General features: G+C 57.3%; 5 protein-coding genes across 5 annotated transcripts; 1 reads left to right on the top strand and 4 right to left on the bottom strand.

The window, feature by feature from the left end:
* Positions 1–402: 402 nt before the first annotated feature.
* Positions 403–4,110, bottom strand: SPBR_05529 (snf2 family helicase; the record flags this gene model as incomplete). The annotated part of the gene is made up of 1 exon (XM_040763792.1): positions 403–4,110. The coding sequence occupies one exon, from the start codon at positions 4,108–4,110 to the stop codon at positions 403–405; it is 3,708 nt and encodes a 1,235-aa protein (XP_040622458.1).
* A 1,162-nt stretch (positions 4,111–5,272) lies between these two features.
* On the bottom strand, positions 5,273–7,323 carry SPBR_09200 (uncharacterized protein; the record flags this gene model as incomplete). The annotated part of the gene is made up of 3 exons (XM_040767326.1): positions 5,273–6,977; positions 7,047–7,081; positions 7,144–7,323. 3 exons carry the CDS (start codon positions 7,321–7,323, stop codon positions 5,273–5,275), a joined length of 1,920 nt encoding a protein of 639 aa, XP_040622457.1.
* A 993-nt stretch (positions 7,324–8,316) lies between these two features.
* SPBR_05641 (peptide chain release factor subunit 3) lies at positions 8,317–10,828 on the top strand (the record flags this gene model as incomplete). The annotated part of the gene is made up of 3 exons (XM_040763904.1): positions 8,317–8,689; positions 8,788–10,697; positions 10,769–10,828. The coding sequence occupies 3 exons, from the start codon at positions 8,317–8,319 to the stop codon at positions 10,826–10,828; spliced, it is 2,343 nt and encodes a 780-aa protein (XP_040622456.1).
* A 258-nt stretch (positions 10,829–11,086) lies between these two features.
* On the bottom strand, positions 11,087–12,205 carry SPBR_06028 (uncharacterized protein; the record flags this gene model as incomplete). Its single annotated transcript, XM_040764290.1, has 3 exons — positions 11,087–11,369; positions 11,438–11,810; positions 11,881–12,205. The coding sequence occupies 3 exons, from the start codon at positions 12,203–12,205 to the stop codon at positions 11,087–11,089; spliced, it is 981 nt and encodes a 326-aa protein (XP_040622455.1).
* Positions 12,206–12,931: 726 nt separating this feature from the next.
* On the bottom strand, positions 12,932–15,463 carry SPBR_05636 (uncharacterized protein; the record flags this gene model as incomplete). Its single annotated transcript, XM_040763899.1, has 1 exon — positions 12,932–15,463. One exon carries the CDS (start codon positions 15,461–15,463, stop codon positions 12,932–12,934), a length of 2,532 nt encoding a protein of 843 aa, XP_040622454.1.
* Between the last annotated feature and the right edge of the window lie 998 nt (positions 15,464–16,461).

Raw genomic sequence — 16,461 nt, 5'->3', positions numbered from 1 at the left:
TGTGGCATTCCATTTGGTGCTGTTTCGTGATTTCATCTTCTTTTTGCTTTCGTGCCCACCCTGTATCTACCAACCTACCAACCTACCAACCCATGCATGCACTTGATTTTTGTTTTCATGTATTTATTTCTCATTGTGATGCTTTTGATTTTCTGCGTTGTAATGCTCCCTCTCTATAACGGCGGCGGCGGGTTTTCTAGCGACGAGTCGGAAATGTGTAGGAATTTAATACCAATGGACATGGATGTGAATTCGTGATACAACTACCGCTGGGTTTATGTCTAGAATCATATAGCGAGTAATAATGACCAAAATGTACGAAACTAGTCGTAAAATAAGTCGCAAATAAATTGCAAAATGCAAAAACCCTCTCTCATTACACCGTCTTCGGCAGTCTCCCGTCTACCACCGCCGGCTGTATGCCGAGTCTTGTGACGCCCCGCCGCCAGCTCTAGACCCGCCGTTGCCACCCTCGCGGCGCCGTAGCAGACCCGAACCCATGGCCGCAAACTGGTCGACGAAAGCGGCTTCTACACTGCCCGGGCCGCCATCGTGGCCGCCATTGGACATGCCGGGCGGACCGCGAGAATCGTGCTTGAAGAGGTCCATGAGCTCTTTGAGGCCCAGCTTGAGGGCATCCTTCTTGCCCTTGCCACCCACCGTGCCAGCCTCGAGCGCCTGGGCCGCCAGCAGCCGCTTCTTGTCCTGCAGGGCCAAGATGCGCTCCTCGACCGTGTTTTCGACGGTCAGCTTGTAGACGGTGACGTCGACGGTCTGTGTCAAACGGTGCACGCGGTCAATGGCCTGTTCCTCGACAAAGGGGTTCCAGAACGGCTCGAGGATGATGACGCGCGTGGCGGCCGTCAGGTTGAGGCCGAGGGCGCCGCACTTGAGACTGCAGAGGAGGACGCGCACGTTGGGGTCGTGGCGCAGACTGTTGAGGCTGGCCTCGCGGGCGTCGTTGCGCATGCTGCCCTCGTAGCGGACGTGGCCGAGGCCGGCGCGCACCAAGAAGGGGCTCACGAGGCTGAGCATGGACGTGAATTGCGAGAAGACGATAAACTTGTGTTCGCCCGCCTCCTTCTTGAGAATCGACAGCATCTTGCGGATCTTGGCCGAGATAAGCACTGTGTCGGAATGGGACGAAGAGCCGAGGCCGGATTTTGTCTTGCGTGAAGGCGCCGGCCGTCTTCCAAGAAGCGACTCGTCATCGACATTGGACAGCAGCTCCGACGTGGAGATGAACGAGTCTTCCTCGTTTTCGCCGCCCAGCGATTCATCAGAACCAGACTCCGACTCTGAGCCATCTCCCAAGTCATCACCCGATTCGTCACCCGATTCGTCCACCGACTCGGTATCACTGCCGGCGGACTGCGCAAACGACTCAAAGTCTTCGTCGCTTTCGTCGCTGTCCCAGTCCTGGCCGCCGACGCGGAGGATCTTCTTTTTGGCGTGTTTCTTTTGGCCCTTGCTGGCAGCTGTGTCGTCTTCCATTTCGTCGTCTTCGATGAAGCTGCCCATACGGCTTGCATCCTTGTCCTCGTCTTCCGACTCGTGGATGGAGTCGTCGCTGTTGATCCAGTCGCCGCCGCCCTCGGCGTTCTCGTCCTCCTCGCCCCCGGCCTTGCCCAGACGCAGGGCCCCGCGTTCTTCTTCTCCCACAAGCCAGCTGCCGTCCTCCTCCTCTTCGTCGTCGCTGTCGACAATGGCACGGCGGTTTCGCGGCTTCCGTGGGGCTGCTTTCCGTGACGCGGGAAGAATGCTGTTGTCATCGTCGACGTCGGCAGCAGTTGCCACCTCTATCTTCGCCTTGTGCCTTTGGCTCTTGTCCTTGTTGCTCTTCTTGTCTTTGCGATGCTTCTTCGACTTCCTGTCTTTCTTCTCCTTCTTCGTTCTCGGTTTGCCAGAAATAATGTCGCGGTCCTCAATGCATTTTGCGCACACCATGCCGTCGCCAGCCGCTTCGCAGTCCCGCTGCTCGTCCTTGGTCAGGTCCGTCATGCACACCTCGCACTTCTTTGCTTGGATGCCGAGGCCGCCAAAAACATCGGCGAGCGCATCGATGTCGCTGTCGGTAGTAGCAGACTTTTGTGACGCAGGCATGGAGTCGGTGGACATGGCATCCTTGTCCTTCTCCAACTTGAATGTGAGCAGGTCAGGGTGGTTGCATGCCTGCCGCAGGCGGAGTAGCAGGACGAGAGCGTTCGCGTAGCTCATGGACTTGCCCTGCATCATTTTCTCAAGACTCTTGTCCGCGCGCTCCTCCAGCCGATCGTAAAAGGCGCGCTCCGACGGCGAGAATTCGGCCAAGACGCTGACCACATTGCGCTCCGTGATCTTGAAGCTGGGGGTGGCGGGAACTTTGGCAGCACCCGGGGTGGACGTTGACGTGTCACTTGTACCAGGTGTCTGTGTGCCATTCTTGAGAACCTTTTCTTCTGCAGCAGCAGCAGCAGCAGCAGCAGCAGCAGCGGCATCGATGGCCTTCTTGCCGCCGGGCACCAAGGCACCCTCCTCCTTGAGGATGTCCTTTGTGCGCCGCTTCATAAAGCACCGAAGGAGACTGTGCAGGCGCCGGATGGCAAGATAGCCGCGGCCGTTTTTGAGAGGCACATCAATGTGATTGCGCCACTCGGTGAGGTTGTCGTAGGGTGTGATGCGAAGGAAGTTGACCAGGCTCTGCAGCTCGTCGAGGTTGTTTTGCATGGGCGTGCCCGTCAAGCACCAGCGAAACTCGGCCGGCATGGCACAGCAGGCCTTGGTCATCTTGGCGTTGCGATTCTTGATGCTGTGCGCTTCGTCGAGGATGATACGGTACCAGTGGAGACCGAAGCAGCCGCTCTGGAGGGCGCTGCTGCTGTGGCCGTGCTCAGAGACCAGAATCTGATACGTTGTGATGACAACATCGAATTTGGCCAGGTCTTGAGGACGGACCGTTCTTTGGGGTCCGTGATGCACACAGACCCTCAACGGCGGGTCGCGGGACACCTTCTCTTTGATCTCGGCCTCCCATTGCCGGATCAGAGCAAGCGGCGCGACGACCAGTGTGCCGCCGGTAATTTTCTCGTAGTGCTTCTTCCAGCCCGGCATGTCCTTTGTAGGCTTGGGATTCGTCAATATCAGCGAAATGGCCTGCAGTGTCTTGCCGAGACCCATGTCATCGGCCAAAATACCGCCCTTGGGCACGCGACCACGCTTGACGGGGCCCAGCTCTCGGCCGCGCATCCACTTGACGCCTTCCACTTGGTGCGGAAGCAGCTTCACCTTGATGCCGTCCACTGTGCCGTCATCGTACCCTTCGGGCTCCTGCTTGTCCTTTTTTTTCTCGGGCGCCTCCTTTGCCTTTTCCGGCGCCGCCGTTATCGCTGTGATTTTGGCAATTTCTTCCGGCGGCGCAGCGGCCGCCGGCACCTCTTCCTCGTCGTCCTCGTCGTCCTCCATGCCACCCTCGAGGAGGGCTTTCAGGTCGGCCGTGGCCTTGTCAGGGTCAGTATAAAAATCCACATCGGCATGCATCGATGCCGGTATGCTCTGTTTGACAATTGTCTTGTTCGTAGCGGTATTGTTGTAAAAGGAGCTGACAGGGTAGGACGTGCCACCATTGTCCTGGGTCGAGGCCATGGAGCTGAACACGGGCCGTGGCGCAGCCTTGCGGTCCGGCTGCTTCGGTGCCAGCGGCCCAGTAAGACGATGCGGTCGGTGGTGTTCTGGGCGCTTCTGGTTGGCGTTGAAGAGCGCGTTCTGGCGGCGCTGGACCAGAGCTGCAGCGGCAGCCGCCGACGATGACATGATCGGCTTGGAGGAAGACGAGGTCGGCGTTGACATCTGTGTCGGTCGGCCAAACACTGGCTGCCGTGTTGTCTGCGCAGTAGAGTTGCTTGCCTTGCTCGGCGACAGCGCCGGCGCCACAGGGCTGCTCGTGATGTCGATAACATCGTTCGGTGCCCGGATGGGCTGCAGAGGCGACGACATCAGATCGCCGCCCAGCTCTTGGGAAGGATAGTCCTGCGAGCCATAGCCCTGCGACCCATAGCCCTGCGAGCTCATGGCTTGCGAGCTGACAATCATCAGATCATCGTCTGAGAAGGAAGCGCTTCGCGAGCGAGACATGGTAGATGTAGGAGGAGGACGGACGGCGGTCGTGGACCGGATGAGGTTGCAGAAGCTCTGGGCGAGCTCGTCTCGGCTCTTGACAGAAGGAGATGCCTTTTGCAACGCCTGTGAAGAAGGGTTGCGGGGAGACGTAGGCTTGCTGAACTGTTTCTTGTGCTTGTGGAAAGAGGGAGAGTCGGTTGCAGCGAGCGTGTCCTTGGGCTGGAAACCAAAACCAGCACCGGGCTTGGTCCTAATTTATAGACAAATCGACAAGTCAGAAAGACACTTCTCACAACAAACCAAAAGGGGAATCGAGCGCGAGTGGCCGCCCCAAATATGAAGCAATATGACAGACAACAAAAAATAACAAAAGGAGAGGATAAAGGACCAACAGCGGTTCGACAGTGAGCACAGTGCGCAACAACTCACCGCATTGACCTGTGGACGTCACAGGTAGCAGCAGAAGAAACGGATGCCCGAGGCGGAGGACATGCAGGATGGTCGTGATGTGTCTCTTGGAGTGTGGTGAGGGTGGGAGGGATGTTTGGATGCCTCGTCTCAGAAAGCAAGTCGTCGTGTAAAGTGGTTTTCCTTTGGAGGCAAGTGGCCACTGAACGAGACGCTTGTTTGGCGTTTGCGCCTTCCCGCTAAGGCGTGGCGGCAGGGTTGGCAGGCGCTTCTTGCGTCACGCATTGTGATTGGCTGGCGTTGGTGTCATAAACAGGTGGCTGCTGAGCAACGCCACAGGTGATAAGATAAGGAACACTGTGCGCTGACGGCAAGTACCTGCTACCTGGGCGGCCGTTGTTTACTTCAGGCAGGGTTCCATTTGTGCAGATAGGAAATTAGTCTTAGTAAAAGTCTAACGGCAGTACATAGCTTTCCTCACCGCTGCATAAATGTTCAGTCAACACGACTGCTCAATTTCCACCGATTCCTCCCAGGCTGCCGTCTGCCTCATGCCGTGCCCCTGCTCATCTGGCATGGCAGTAGCGCCGGTTACGGTATTGTGTACATTCGCGCCTTGCTCGACTCTTGTCTCCAGACGCCATGTAGAGTTGGAGTACCGTTTTATCGCGGCCTTGGATCCGTGCAGCCCAATTTCGCGACATCGCAATAACTACAGCCCAACGCGTTCTTCCTCCGACAACATCTCATTTCGTTGAGTTCTGGGCCTTTACTCCTTTGTCGGCGAGTCTGTGAAAGGGTCGAATCCCATCCTCTGCTCGGCAGCCTGTTTTGCCTGCAACCGCGCCTCGCCTCGCAGCCCCGTCGCCGACGTCTCCTCGAGGAAGAAGGTGAGGATATGGTCGGGAATGGCGAGATGCGATGTCTGCTGGAACTGCTGGAGACTTGCGAGGCGGATCAGCATCTCTAGGAGAGACAACGAGGAGGTGACGGAACCATACGGAGACTGAGGAACACGTGGGGGGACGGTCTCTGATGCAGGGGCATTGTTGTTTCTGTAGGCCCCTTCGCCATATGTGCACTGCTGATGCACGGCCTCTGCCGTTCTCGAGACAGACATGTTGTGCAATTGCTGTGCCAAATGCGTATCGACGGATTTGCGCTTCCTGCTTGTGGGGCGAGCGATGACTGCGTTATCTTCATGATTGCTGTTGTCACTGCCACTCTCGTCATCGTGTTCATCGTCTGCGTCGCTGTCGTCTGTGTCCGTCTCTCGTTGGTCATTCTCATCTTCAACAAAGACCTCTAGTGCAAGCCACTCGGGGTCCAAGTAGCTCGGGAACATTTGGCGACCATGGTTTTGGTGGTTGTCAGCGTGAGCCGCAAGCTTCCCAGCGTCACGTTTGCTTTCCTCCCGTATTTGGCGGTCGACGTCCCTTTGTTCGTCTTCATCGTCTGGCTTTCCCTCGTCCCCAGACTCTTTCTCTGGCTGTGTATTCGCAATTGCATTCGATGGTGAAGAGGCCGTCAGGTCACGTTTGAGCAACAGGACAGACGAGTTTTCGAAATTGTTTTGGTTGCCAATGTTGAGGATCCGCCCTGAGTCCGTGTAAAACAGCTTCGAGATTTGACGTATGGAGATGGCCTCTTTCTCGCCAGCCATCGGTACACCATCGTACGCTGCACCGGTCCGGTTGTCGTCGTGTGCGCGGCCGTCGTCGAGGTCTTCGATGATCTCCAGGAAGTACGAATACTCGTCTTCTTTATCTGTCTCTCCAGCCAGAGAAGCCTTGCCACAAATTGTATTGCCAGTATTCAGTAAATCCTGCGCGGTCTCGTTTGCCGCGGGAACAAAACCTAGTTTGTGGTGGAACCCCACACCAGGTGGCGTCCGGCAGATGCGGACGCGCGCTTTATGCAGGACTTCCTGCCAGATAGGCTTCCGCTCACCGGGGCCAATGCCGTATGGACTGTTTTTCTGGTCGTCTCTTGGGGGATCGTCGTCTGTTGCTTCATGTCTCGCAGTGCTGGGAACGTTCCCTACTGTGGAGTGGCCGAGAAAGAGCATGTAAAGTGACAGTGTAAACGACGGCCCAATTTGCACAGCACGGCAGGGGTCACCGGAAAACTGTGTGTCTCCAATCACAAGACACATGCTCGCCTGCAAAAGTCGAGACGGGGATATGCTCGGAGGAAGCGATGCCGAGAGGCTCTCTCCAGAGGCTGTGATGGCGAGCTGCAAGAGGGGGACGTCGCTGTCGATGTGGACAAGAAGATTCTTGATGTCGCGGATGATCGCAAGGAGCTCGACGTTGCGTTCTTCCGTATTCTGTGAGAGAAAATAACTCTGTTCTTGAACATGCTCTTCAGTAGCGGCAGCTTTCGCGACACGATTCCCCAAGGCGACAATGTCTCGATGCAGCGCTTTGGCCAGTGCAGCTGCATTGCCTAGGAACACATTGCCGCGACCGGATCTGCGAGGTGAGTCAGTTTAAAAGAAGTGACAGCAGTTGAACAATGAGAGTATTGGGTAAGAAGCATACTTGAACTCAATGAGATCCAAAGCCGGAGAGACAATCTACCAGTCTGTTAGAAATCGACATGTCGGTGCCTCGCGAACGCGGTTCTCGCGGTTCTTACCTTGATCTTGCTGTCGAGCTCTTTCTGGAGGGCCTCAAGCTCTTTGTGCTGCGGCTTGTCGTCGACAGTTCTCAATAATCGAGAACATTGTTTCATTGCAAATGTCGACGTGAGAGCAATGCCGCATCGCATCGCGTAGTTGACAGCCTGGACGCCGAGTCGATCGAGGAGTTCGTCCATTGCGTCTTGGTAGCCATGCTGTAAGAAGACTGATAGAATACAAGGGAAGATTCAGGAGAGTGCGTCTTTGAAAAAAAAAAACAGAAGAAGAACCAAAAGAAACCAATTTTTTTTTAAGAAAGAAAATTTTATATTCAGAAAGGCGTATTGTTTTCTTGCCCAAACAGGCAGGAATGGCACCCATCGTTGCTTCTCACATTGGCTCGTGTAAGTGAAATGCAAAATAGGCAAGTACCTACACCGTGCGGATTTTGGATGACAGACGGACGAAGCAGTGGCCTGCCCCTCCTCAAGAGTGAAACTGAGCCTGACAAAGCTGCCCCACTACTGTGCCACTAGCGCTGCCAACGCAAATAATGACGTATCATGGGAGCGCACTGTGCACCAAAATCTCAATATACCTCACGTGATAAAACTTCTGCCCGCATTTAGGACCAGGTTCCTCCTTCCCAGTCTGTCCATGTTTCGAGTGCACTAACGCCGCGCGGGAAAGAGCCATGGCGGGGCAAAAGGCCCAAAAAGCAGGAAGGGACTGAAAAAATAATATTGAAAAAAATTAAGCACTGAGAGGGAAATGGAGCCAACGGCCAAATCGAAGCCATTGTCTCTTTTTCTCCTGCATCCTAGAACGGCCAGGACAACCTGTTTCTCAACCACCAACCACATCCGTTCTCTTGATCGTTTCGACACGACAGGGTAGATCGATTTCTGCATCTACCAGACGAGTTCCTGTCTTCCTCCTGCTGTTCGAAAACTGCACCGTTGAGTCACCGGGCATCAACGAGTCTCCTGACATTTCAGGCCCGAAGTATTTTAATTTGTGCCGCACTGTCACACTTCGACGACCCTATTGAGACCTGACAGTTTTGCTGCGCCACGCGGCATCTCGCTATATAAACCAGCAAGGCCGCTTGCTTCGCGGCCGGCCCCCGTTTCAACTGATCACCATCTCAGAAACACAACAAATCCTCTCTCGCCGAACCTCATATCAACATGTCGCACCTCAACTCGTGGGAAGACGACCCGTCGGCCCAGGACGACAACCTGGCGCGCCAGACACAACAGCAGATGAACCTGGGTGGTGGTGGCCGTGGGGGCGGTGGGGGCGGGCGCGGCGGCCGTGGCGGTTTCCAACCCGGCGCCGCGAGCTTCCAGCCCGGCGCTCAGTCGTTCAATCCGGGCCAACCGTACGGTAACAACTTTGTTCCCCAGTACCAGCAGCAGCAGTACTACGGCCAGGGATACGGTGGCTACCAGCAGTATGGCAATCAGGGCCAGCAGCAAAACTACGACCAGTACGCCAACCAGGGTTACTCTGCCGTCTACGGCAACCAGGGATACAACAACCAGCAGCAGCAAGGCTACGGTATGTGCAACGAAGACGAGCGAAGGCAAAACAAAAAAAGATATTTTCTAGACTATGCTGCGAACCACTGAGATTCGATACTAACAACTGTTTGGCAGGCCAATACCAGCGCGGCGGCTACCAGCAGGGTCGCGGTGGTGCCCAATTCAACAACAACAACAACAACAACAGCAACAGCAACAGCAACAACAACCGCGGTGCCCCAACGATTGCGAAGCGACCGACCGACGCTGCTGCCCCGGCAGGCGTATCGTCGGCACCTGGTGCTGCTGGGGCTGCGGCAGCGGCACCTGTGGTGTCTCTGCCGAATGCCTCCGAGCCCATCGGCGCCAAGGTTCTGAGCATTGGTGGCGATGCGAAGCCCAAGGTCGCCAAGGTCCTGAGCATCGGTGTCCCGGCTGCGCCCAAGGAGGAGAAGAAGGAAGAGGCCAAGAACGAGGAATCCAAGGAGGAACTGAACAAGGACGAGGCCCCAAAGAAGGAGGATGTGGCCGCGGCCGCTGTGGCTGGCGCTTCTGCTGGCACGGGCGCCGCGGCTGCGGAGGCTGGTGCCAAGACGACTGCCGCCAAGGCCATAGAGAAGACCGGCACAACGACACAGAGCTCGGCCAGCGGCACCACGTCGCCGACGCCGTCGTCCGGCCGCTCGAGCCCGTCACGGGCGCCCGCGGGCGCCAAGGCCACGCGCGATGTCGATGCCGTGCAAAAGGAGCAGGCTGCTGACGTCGACGAGGACACCCTCAAGGAGATCTACGGAAAGGAGCACGTCAACATCATCTTCATCGGCCACGTTGATGCTGGCAAGTCGACGCTGGGCGGCTCGATCCTGTACGCCACCGGCATGGTCGACCAGCGCACGATGGACAAGTACAAGCGCGAGGCCAAGGACATGGGCCGTGAGACGTGGTACCTGTCCTGGGCCTTGGATCTGACCAACGAGGAGCGGTCCAAGGGAAAGACGGTCGAGGTGGGTCGCGGTTTCTTCGAGACGGAGAAGCGCCGCTACAGCATCCTGGACGCGCCCGGCCACAAGACGTACGTGCCCAACATGATCGGCGGCGCGTCCCAGGCGGACGTCGGTATCCTCGTCATCTCGGCGCGCAAGGGCGAGTACGAGACGGGCTTCGAGAAGGGCGGCCAGACGCGCGAGCACGCCATGCTGGCCAAGACGCAGGGTGTCAACAAGCTGATTGTGGTCATCAACAAGATGGACGACCCCACGGTCGAGTGGTCGCACGAGCGCTACAAGGAGTGCACGACCAAGCTGTCGCAGTTCCTCAAGGGCACGGGCTACAACCTGAAGACGGACGTGTTCTTCATGCCCATCGCCGCGCAGCAGACGACCAACATCAAGGACCGCATCCCCGCCGGCGTCGCGCCGTGGTACGACGGGCCCTCTCTGCTGGAGTACCTGGACGACATGAAGACGCTCGAGCGCAAGGTCAACGCGCCCTTCATGATGGCCATCAGTGCCAAGTACCGCGACATGGGTACCGTGATTGAGGGCAAGATCGAGGCCGGTGTAGTCAAGAAGGGCATGACCCTGACCATGATGCCCAACAAGAACCAGGTGGACATCACGGCCGTCTACGGCGAGACCGAGGACGAGATGTCGATTGCGCAGTGCGGCGACCAGGTCCGCCTGCGGCTGCGCGGCATCGAGGAGGAGGACATTCTGCCGGGCTTTGTTCTGTGCTCACCCAAGCGGCTGGTGCACAACGTCAAGACCTTTGAGGCGCAGGTGCGCATTCTGGAGCTCAAGTCGATTCTGACGGCCGGCTACAACTGTGTGCTGCACGTGCACTCGGCGATCGAGGAGGTGACGTTCTCGGCGCTGCTGCACAAGCTGCAAAAGGGCACAGGCCGCAAGAGCAAGCTGCCGCCGTCGCACGCGATTCGGGGCGACAGCATCATTGCCCGTCTGACGGTGACGGGCGGCGCCGGCTCCGTGTGCGTGGAGCGCTTCGAAGACTACCCGCAGATGGGTCGGTTCACGCTCCGTGACCAGGTATGTCATGCCCCATATCAGTGTCTCAATAGATATTGCGAACCACTGCGAACCACAGCTAACCAGTCCAGGGTCAAACCATTGCCATTGGCAAGATTATCAAGCTGGTCACGGACGAGGAGGCGGCTTAAATGGATAACTGTTGTTGGCACGAACCCAAAAGGAGGCTATTTCCACCACGCTGCGTTTAATGACAGCAACGAGCAAAATAAAAAATTTTGTCGGGACACGCGACACGTTTCGTTTTGATTTTGTACAACGTTTTGCTTAATCGAATAGACCTTGACCAACCCCACCAACACAAGTAAATAAGTAAACGAAATGTAAATCTGCGCCATACGACAATATGCAGCAGGCCACATCCACCAAGAAATAAATATTGTACGCCTTCAAAACAGTTTCGGGAAGAATTTGGGCGTGTCCCGCTTCCACTTTTGGTAGTCGGCACGCTTGCCGTACTTCCTGTCGTACTTGGGCTCACTCAACGGCACGCCGCTCAGCTTGAGCAGCACAAACGCCGTGAAGGCCGGGCTGATGGCCGCAACAGAGAGCGCGGTGGCCACACCAATGTCGCCGAGAGCCACGCAAACAGGCGCGCGCGTGAGCACGCCGGCAGCCGCCACGGCCAGGCCCGTCCACAGCGTCGTCTCGCCGAAATAATGAGGATACCGGCTGTCGAGAAAGAGTTTCATAGTGAGTTTCGGATGCCAGCGATCGTCCGTCGGAAAACACGTACTCACCTCACGGAGAACAGACCGCGGCCCATGAACACTTCGTCGTGCTGTTTGGCGTGCTTCGCCGCGGCCCAGCTGGACTTTTGATAGTCGGTGATAGATTCAAAGACGAGGCCGAAGGCAAACAAACCGAACCCGGCCATGTCGGACCAAAGGACGTTGTTTGGCAGGACCGACGACGAATGTGCTGGTCCGGCTGCCGACGCCGCCACCACGGGCGCTCCCACGGCATTGACGGCTGTGACGGGCGACTGGCAGAGTACAATCCACAACGCCTGGGCCGTCCAGGCAAAGAGGAGCTTGGCGGGCTTTGTGCGCATGGCATCAAAGCGAGAGTCTTTGCCCTCGCGCAGGATGCGGCGGAAGAGGTAGGTACCGACTGTGTTGTAAGCAAAACCGGTCCAGGGAACAAGCGTTGCGAGCGCACCGACATTAACAAAGAGACGTACGTCGGACGGCCCAGAGGGCGACGGCGCCAGAGAGTGCGGCCTGTCGCCAGTGCGGTGGCTCGAGAGTGAGGGCAGCGCCGGGGCTCGCCGTCACCAGCTGGGCCTCGGCGCGCCACCGCGGAAGGTAGAGGCTCAAGACAACGACGGCGACGTTGGTGAGCGCGCCGGTCAGATCGTAGAAGCGTTCCGAGGGCGGGTTGACTAGAAAGGTGGACGGCAGGCCGACAGCGTATTGCACCAAAAGGGAGGCCAGAGCGCAGGGGACGGCATTGCGAAGCAGCGGGCTGTTGTAGTTCGTGAGCCCAAGAAGGGCGGCGGAGACCATGGTGGGCTGACGGATGGAAGTCTTCTCGATCAGAAAAAGGCGATGGAGATTGAGGGCTTATGTTGGAAGACGCAAAAGGGCATCGTTTAGAAATGAGGAGAAAATAGAACGGTCGTAAAAAGGAGAATCGGCAAGTGTTGGCGACTTCCTTCCTGGTTTGAGGGGTTACGTTTCATGCACGGGCATGGATGGGAAGGGCAGGTGCGGCCGAATCAAGCATGTGCACTCACAGTGGCAGGTGCGAACTGACGTGAAAAGAAACAAAATGAAGCAGGAACAGCAAAAGCTGTTTCCCAGCAAAGAAAGGCAGGTACGATCAATATATCAATTGAGCTACGTCATTGACGAGGCTAACAGTTGTAGTTTAAGTCGCGAGAGCGACAACGCAATCGCTATACATGTCAAAGAAAGCAGGTTCATTTGTCTGCTTTTGCTTTGCAGACTGTCTTATGCCTGCCTTAATTGAGCTCGAAGTAACTGAGTATGAAATCAACGTAAAGCCGAAAGAAAAGGGAAGAAAAAAAGAGCTGCAAATGAGCTTCTAAGATTAAAAATGACAATTCGTTGATGGGAAAAACAAAAACAGCGGCCATGAAATAGAACAGGTGATGACAAGATCACGAAAAAAAAGAGACAAAATGAGACATGAAGCCCGCTCGTCCGAAAAGCCTAGGCAGCATTCCCTAGCTTGGCATACAAAAAGGTGCATTCGTTGTCGACGGATTCCTAGTCCTGGCTTGTGCCGAGATACAGATTCTTGTCCCACAGATTGCGCAGAATCGAGGCCGTGCTGTCCTCGTCACCGCCTTCTACGAGGCTGGCTCCGCTGAGACGCTGTTGTTGCAGGGCGGCGTCGCCGGCAGCACTGCTTCCACTGCCGCTGCCGGCACCATTGCCGTTGAGAATATACGGTTTGCCTGGCCGTGGCGCCCCGCCGCTTGGGCCGTGCGCACCAGAGCCAGCTGCTGCTGCGGCAGCGGCAGCCGACTGGAGGACGCCACGCCGGATGTCGCGTTCCCGGAAGCTTTGGCTGAGGCCTGCAGCCGAGTGGGTGGCTCTGTGACCGGGTGCAGCAGGTGGTCCGTTGGCCTCTGACAAGCCCGTGGAGGTACGGGTAATGCCACCATTGGCAGCCGGGATGCGCCAGTTTCTGTCGCCGCCCAAGCGGTCTGTCAGACGACCGAGACTGCGGGTGACGGGATTCTGGTAGCGACGGATCATGTAGTACTCCATACCAGTCTTCTCCATCAGCTTGCCAATACGCGGATCGTGCATGCCAAACTCGCCTGCGCCAACAAGCGAGCCAGCAACAGGTACAGCGTGCTGGCGGCTACCACGATCAATGTTGGAGCTGGCCCGCTCCAGGTTGAGCTTTTGCTGGGTGCGGCTGAGCTCGGCAGGAGGGGCATGGGGCGCGCGTGTCCGTCGAGCATGCGTGCCTGCTGGGCCGCCCGTAGACGAGGCTACAGACGTCATCTTGCGCACATCACCTCCACTGATGGTGCTCGAATAGTCCTCGTCGTCTGTCAGCTGCTGCTTCTGCTGCTGCATTGCGTCGCCACCGATGGATCGTGTCCGGCGCGGGTGCGATTTTGATGCGGCTGGATTTAAGGAGGATGGCGCGCCCGATGAGGAGCTGGCGTTATTTCTGTCGTCGGCAAGTTGCCGTCCTGTACTGGGCCGGGACGATGACGTGGTGTAGTAGGAATCGCCGCCTGTTGTACCACCCGCTGCCTCGTGACTTCCTGTCGTGATGAATCGAGATGTCATGGCGTCACGGTCGCCGCTTCCGCCGGGTAGGCTCTGCTGGTGGCGGTGGTGCAGCCGCCTAGAGGGACTCGAGTCGGGAGACGACGACGGCATGTTACGCATTGCCGAAACGGTCTCGGTCGACATCTGGGGTGGCGCACGTCGGGGCGGTGTGCGGGGGAGAAGAAGACGAGTGGTCGACGAGCTGGTTCGGAGATGAGTCGATGCCACCGAAGATGCCGAAGAGGAAGAGTGCGCCTCGGCTTGGTTGTCCTTGGCCGTCTGCTGCTGCTGTTGCTGTTGTTGCGATCCACTGGCAGATCTTATGGGCAGCTTGAGTTGTTGCTGCTGCTGCTGTTTTGTGGGATTGACTTCTGCCTCCTGCTCGCTCTCGCTCCCACCTTCGCTTTCACTGTCGTCTTCTTCTTCGGACTTGTCCTTTGCTGCCTGGCTCGCACTCTCGTGCGACTTTGGAGAATCCTCGTGTCTGTAGCTGTTCTTGCGCGACCCGCTCAAGTTGGACGAACCAGCATCGACCCACTCGTCTTCCTGGTCCTGGGCGTCGGGGCTGCCAATCTCAAAGTGCACCTGGCCTCCGCCGGCGCCAACCGTGGACTTTTTTTTGCCGGCGGATGAGAGTGGCTGCAATCCGCTGTTGTTCACAGCCGGGTTCGAGTTGGTGCGCTTGATGGTGGCGCTCGCAGTTGACCGCGTGCCTCCGTGGCTCGTCCGTTTCGCGACGTCGGCGTGGGAGCGGTTGCGTTTGAGAAGGCTCGACGCCGACTGGTTCCGACGCACCAGCGAGGACGTTGACGCCGAGTTAGCGCTCCGTTTCAGGTTGCTCTCAGTTGTTGCCGTCGCACGGCGCTGCGGCTGGGGCCGCTGGTGCTGGGCGGTCGGGTCAATCGGAGGTGGGGCGGCGGCAAAGGGAAATCGCGCGGCGTAGTCAGCGGGTGTCGTCGGGGGTGATGCGGACGATCTGCGGCGATGATGGGCCTGCTGCTGCTGTTGGAGCTGTGCCTGAAATTGTTGGAATTGCTGGAGCTGCTGAAGCTGTTGCTGCTGCTGCTGCAGTTTGGTCGAGGCGGCGTGGTGATGGTGATGGTGCACCGTCTTGTGCAGCGCTTTGGAGGACGGCACACGAGGGTGTAACCGTGCAGTGCTACCGCCTCCGCCTACGACGTGCTTCGGTGCCTTGGCTCGGGTGTGTGGCGCGCCAGCGGAAGATGTGGTCTTGTGAGGTTGCTGCTGCTGCTGCTGTTCGTGTGATTTTTGCGTCTTTTGCGGTGTGTGTCGCGTCTGATGTGTTTGATGATCGGACGCTTGCCGTGTCTGTTGCGACGGCGGTGTGGGTGATGGTGGCTGTCGTTTTTGGACATATTCGCTGCCGCCTTCGATTTCGCTGTCGCTGCCACTCCCATTGCCGTCGTCGCTGCCCGAGCTGCTGTGCACAAGCTGCAACCGCTTTGATTGGCGGGTGCCACTGCCCGCGTTGGTTGCCCGATCCATGGCTCCAGCACCCCTGCACGGTTACGTTTTGGGATGGTTGGAGTGTTATGTTCCGTTTGTCGGGGTTTGGGAGTCTTTGTCGAAGCGACCTAGTTGCTGACAAAATGCAATGAATCGGAAAGCGTCTCTGCTCGTCGTCGACCGGATGCCGCTATGTGTATTTGTTTGAGGACGACAGGATCCAAGCCGAGACGAGGTGGATTCGCTCTCGCTCTTTCGGCAAAGGTTGCCGAAAGCGATTGTCTGCAGCTTGCCGCGCCTCTTTGCTCTTTGCTGGCCGCCGCGTCTTGGTCAAGTCTATCCTCCCTCCTGGCTGCACCTTCTTCTCATCGGCCAATGGCGAAGGCGCCCGCTCACGTCCTGTTGCTTTCTTTGATCGACTGCGGGTGCTGCTCGCAAACGGATTGGACGGTCCGGTGGGCGACAAGGCGGGGAGAGGGTGGGAAAACGGAACGTGCGAAAATTGTACGAGAAATCGGTTCGTGCGACGGTGGGCGGTGTCCGGCCGGTCGCGATGAGTACAGGAGACGTTGCTTGAACATGAAGGAGAGGGGATAAAAGAAGGTGAAAGGGCAAAGATCAAAACATGAAGGAAAATGGAAATAGAAATTAGGAACGGTCGCCGTCGAGACCATTCATCACAAAGGGCAGGAAGGACCCAGTTCGCTCGAGTAGTGGCTATCTTCGGCCCTGGCAAAATCTGGGCCTTGCTCGCAACGGAAGGAGCGAACAAGTGACTAAAGCCCGCTAGTCTGCTCGGACTAAGCACCGTGGGCCTGGCCAGCTGGAAGAGACGGGCTACAGGCTCTCGTGATATAGTGCTCACAGCTCTAGCTCGCATTTGTTTGCATTTGTTTCGCCAGTCATTGGTCAATGGTCTAAGCTACAGGGCGTCTCGGGAGCATGGTTTTCAATGTCTCACAGCGGAGGGCATAGGGTTGGATTCCGAGGAATGCCTGAAAGGAGCCTCAAAGGATGGAAGGCACGATGGGTGGACA

This window comes from Sporothrix brasiliensis, assembly GCF_000820605.1.
Source record: "Sporothrix brasiliensis 5110 chromosome Unknown Cont15, whole genome shotgun sequence".
In the NCBI taxonomy this organism is placed as follows: Eukaryota; Fungi; Ascomycota; class Sordariomycetes; order Ophiostomatales; family Ophiostomataceae; genus Sporothrix; species Sporothrix brasiliensis.
This window is presented reverse-complemented; position numbering and strand designations above follow the sequence as displayed.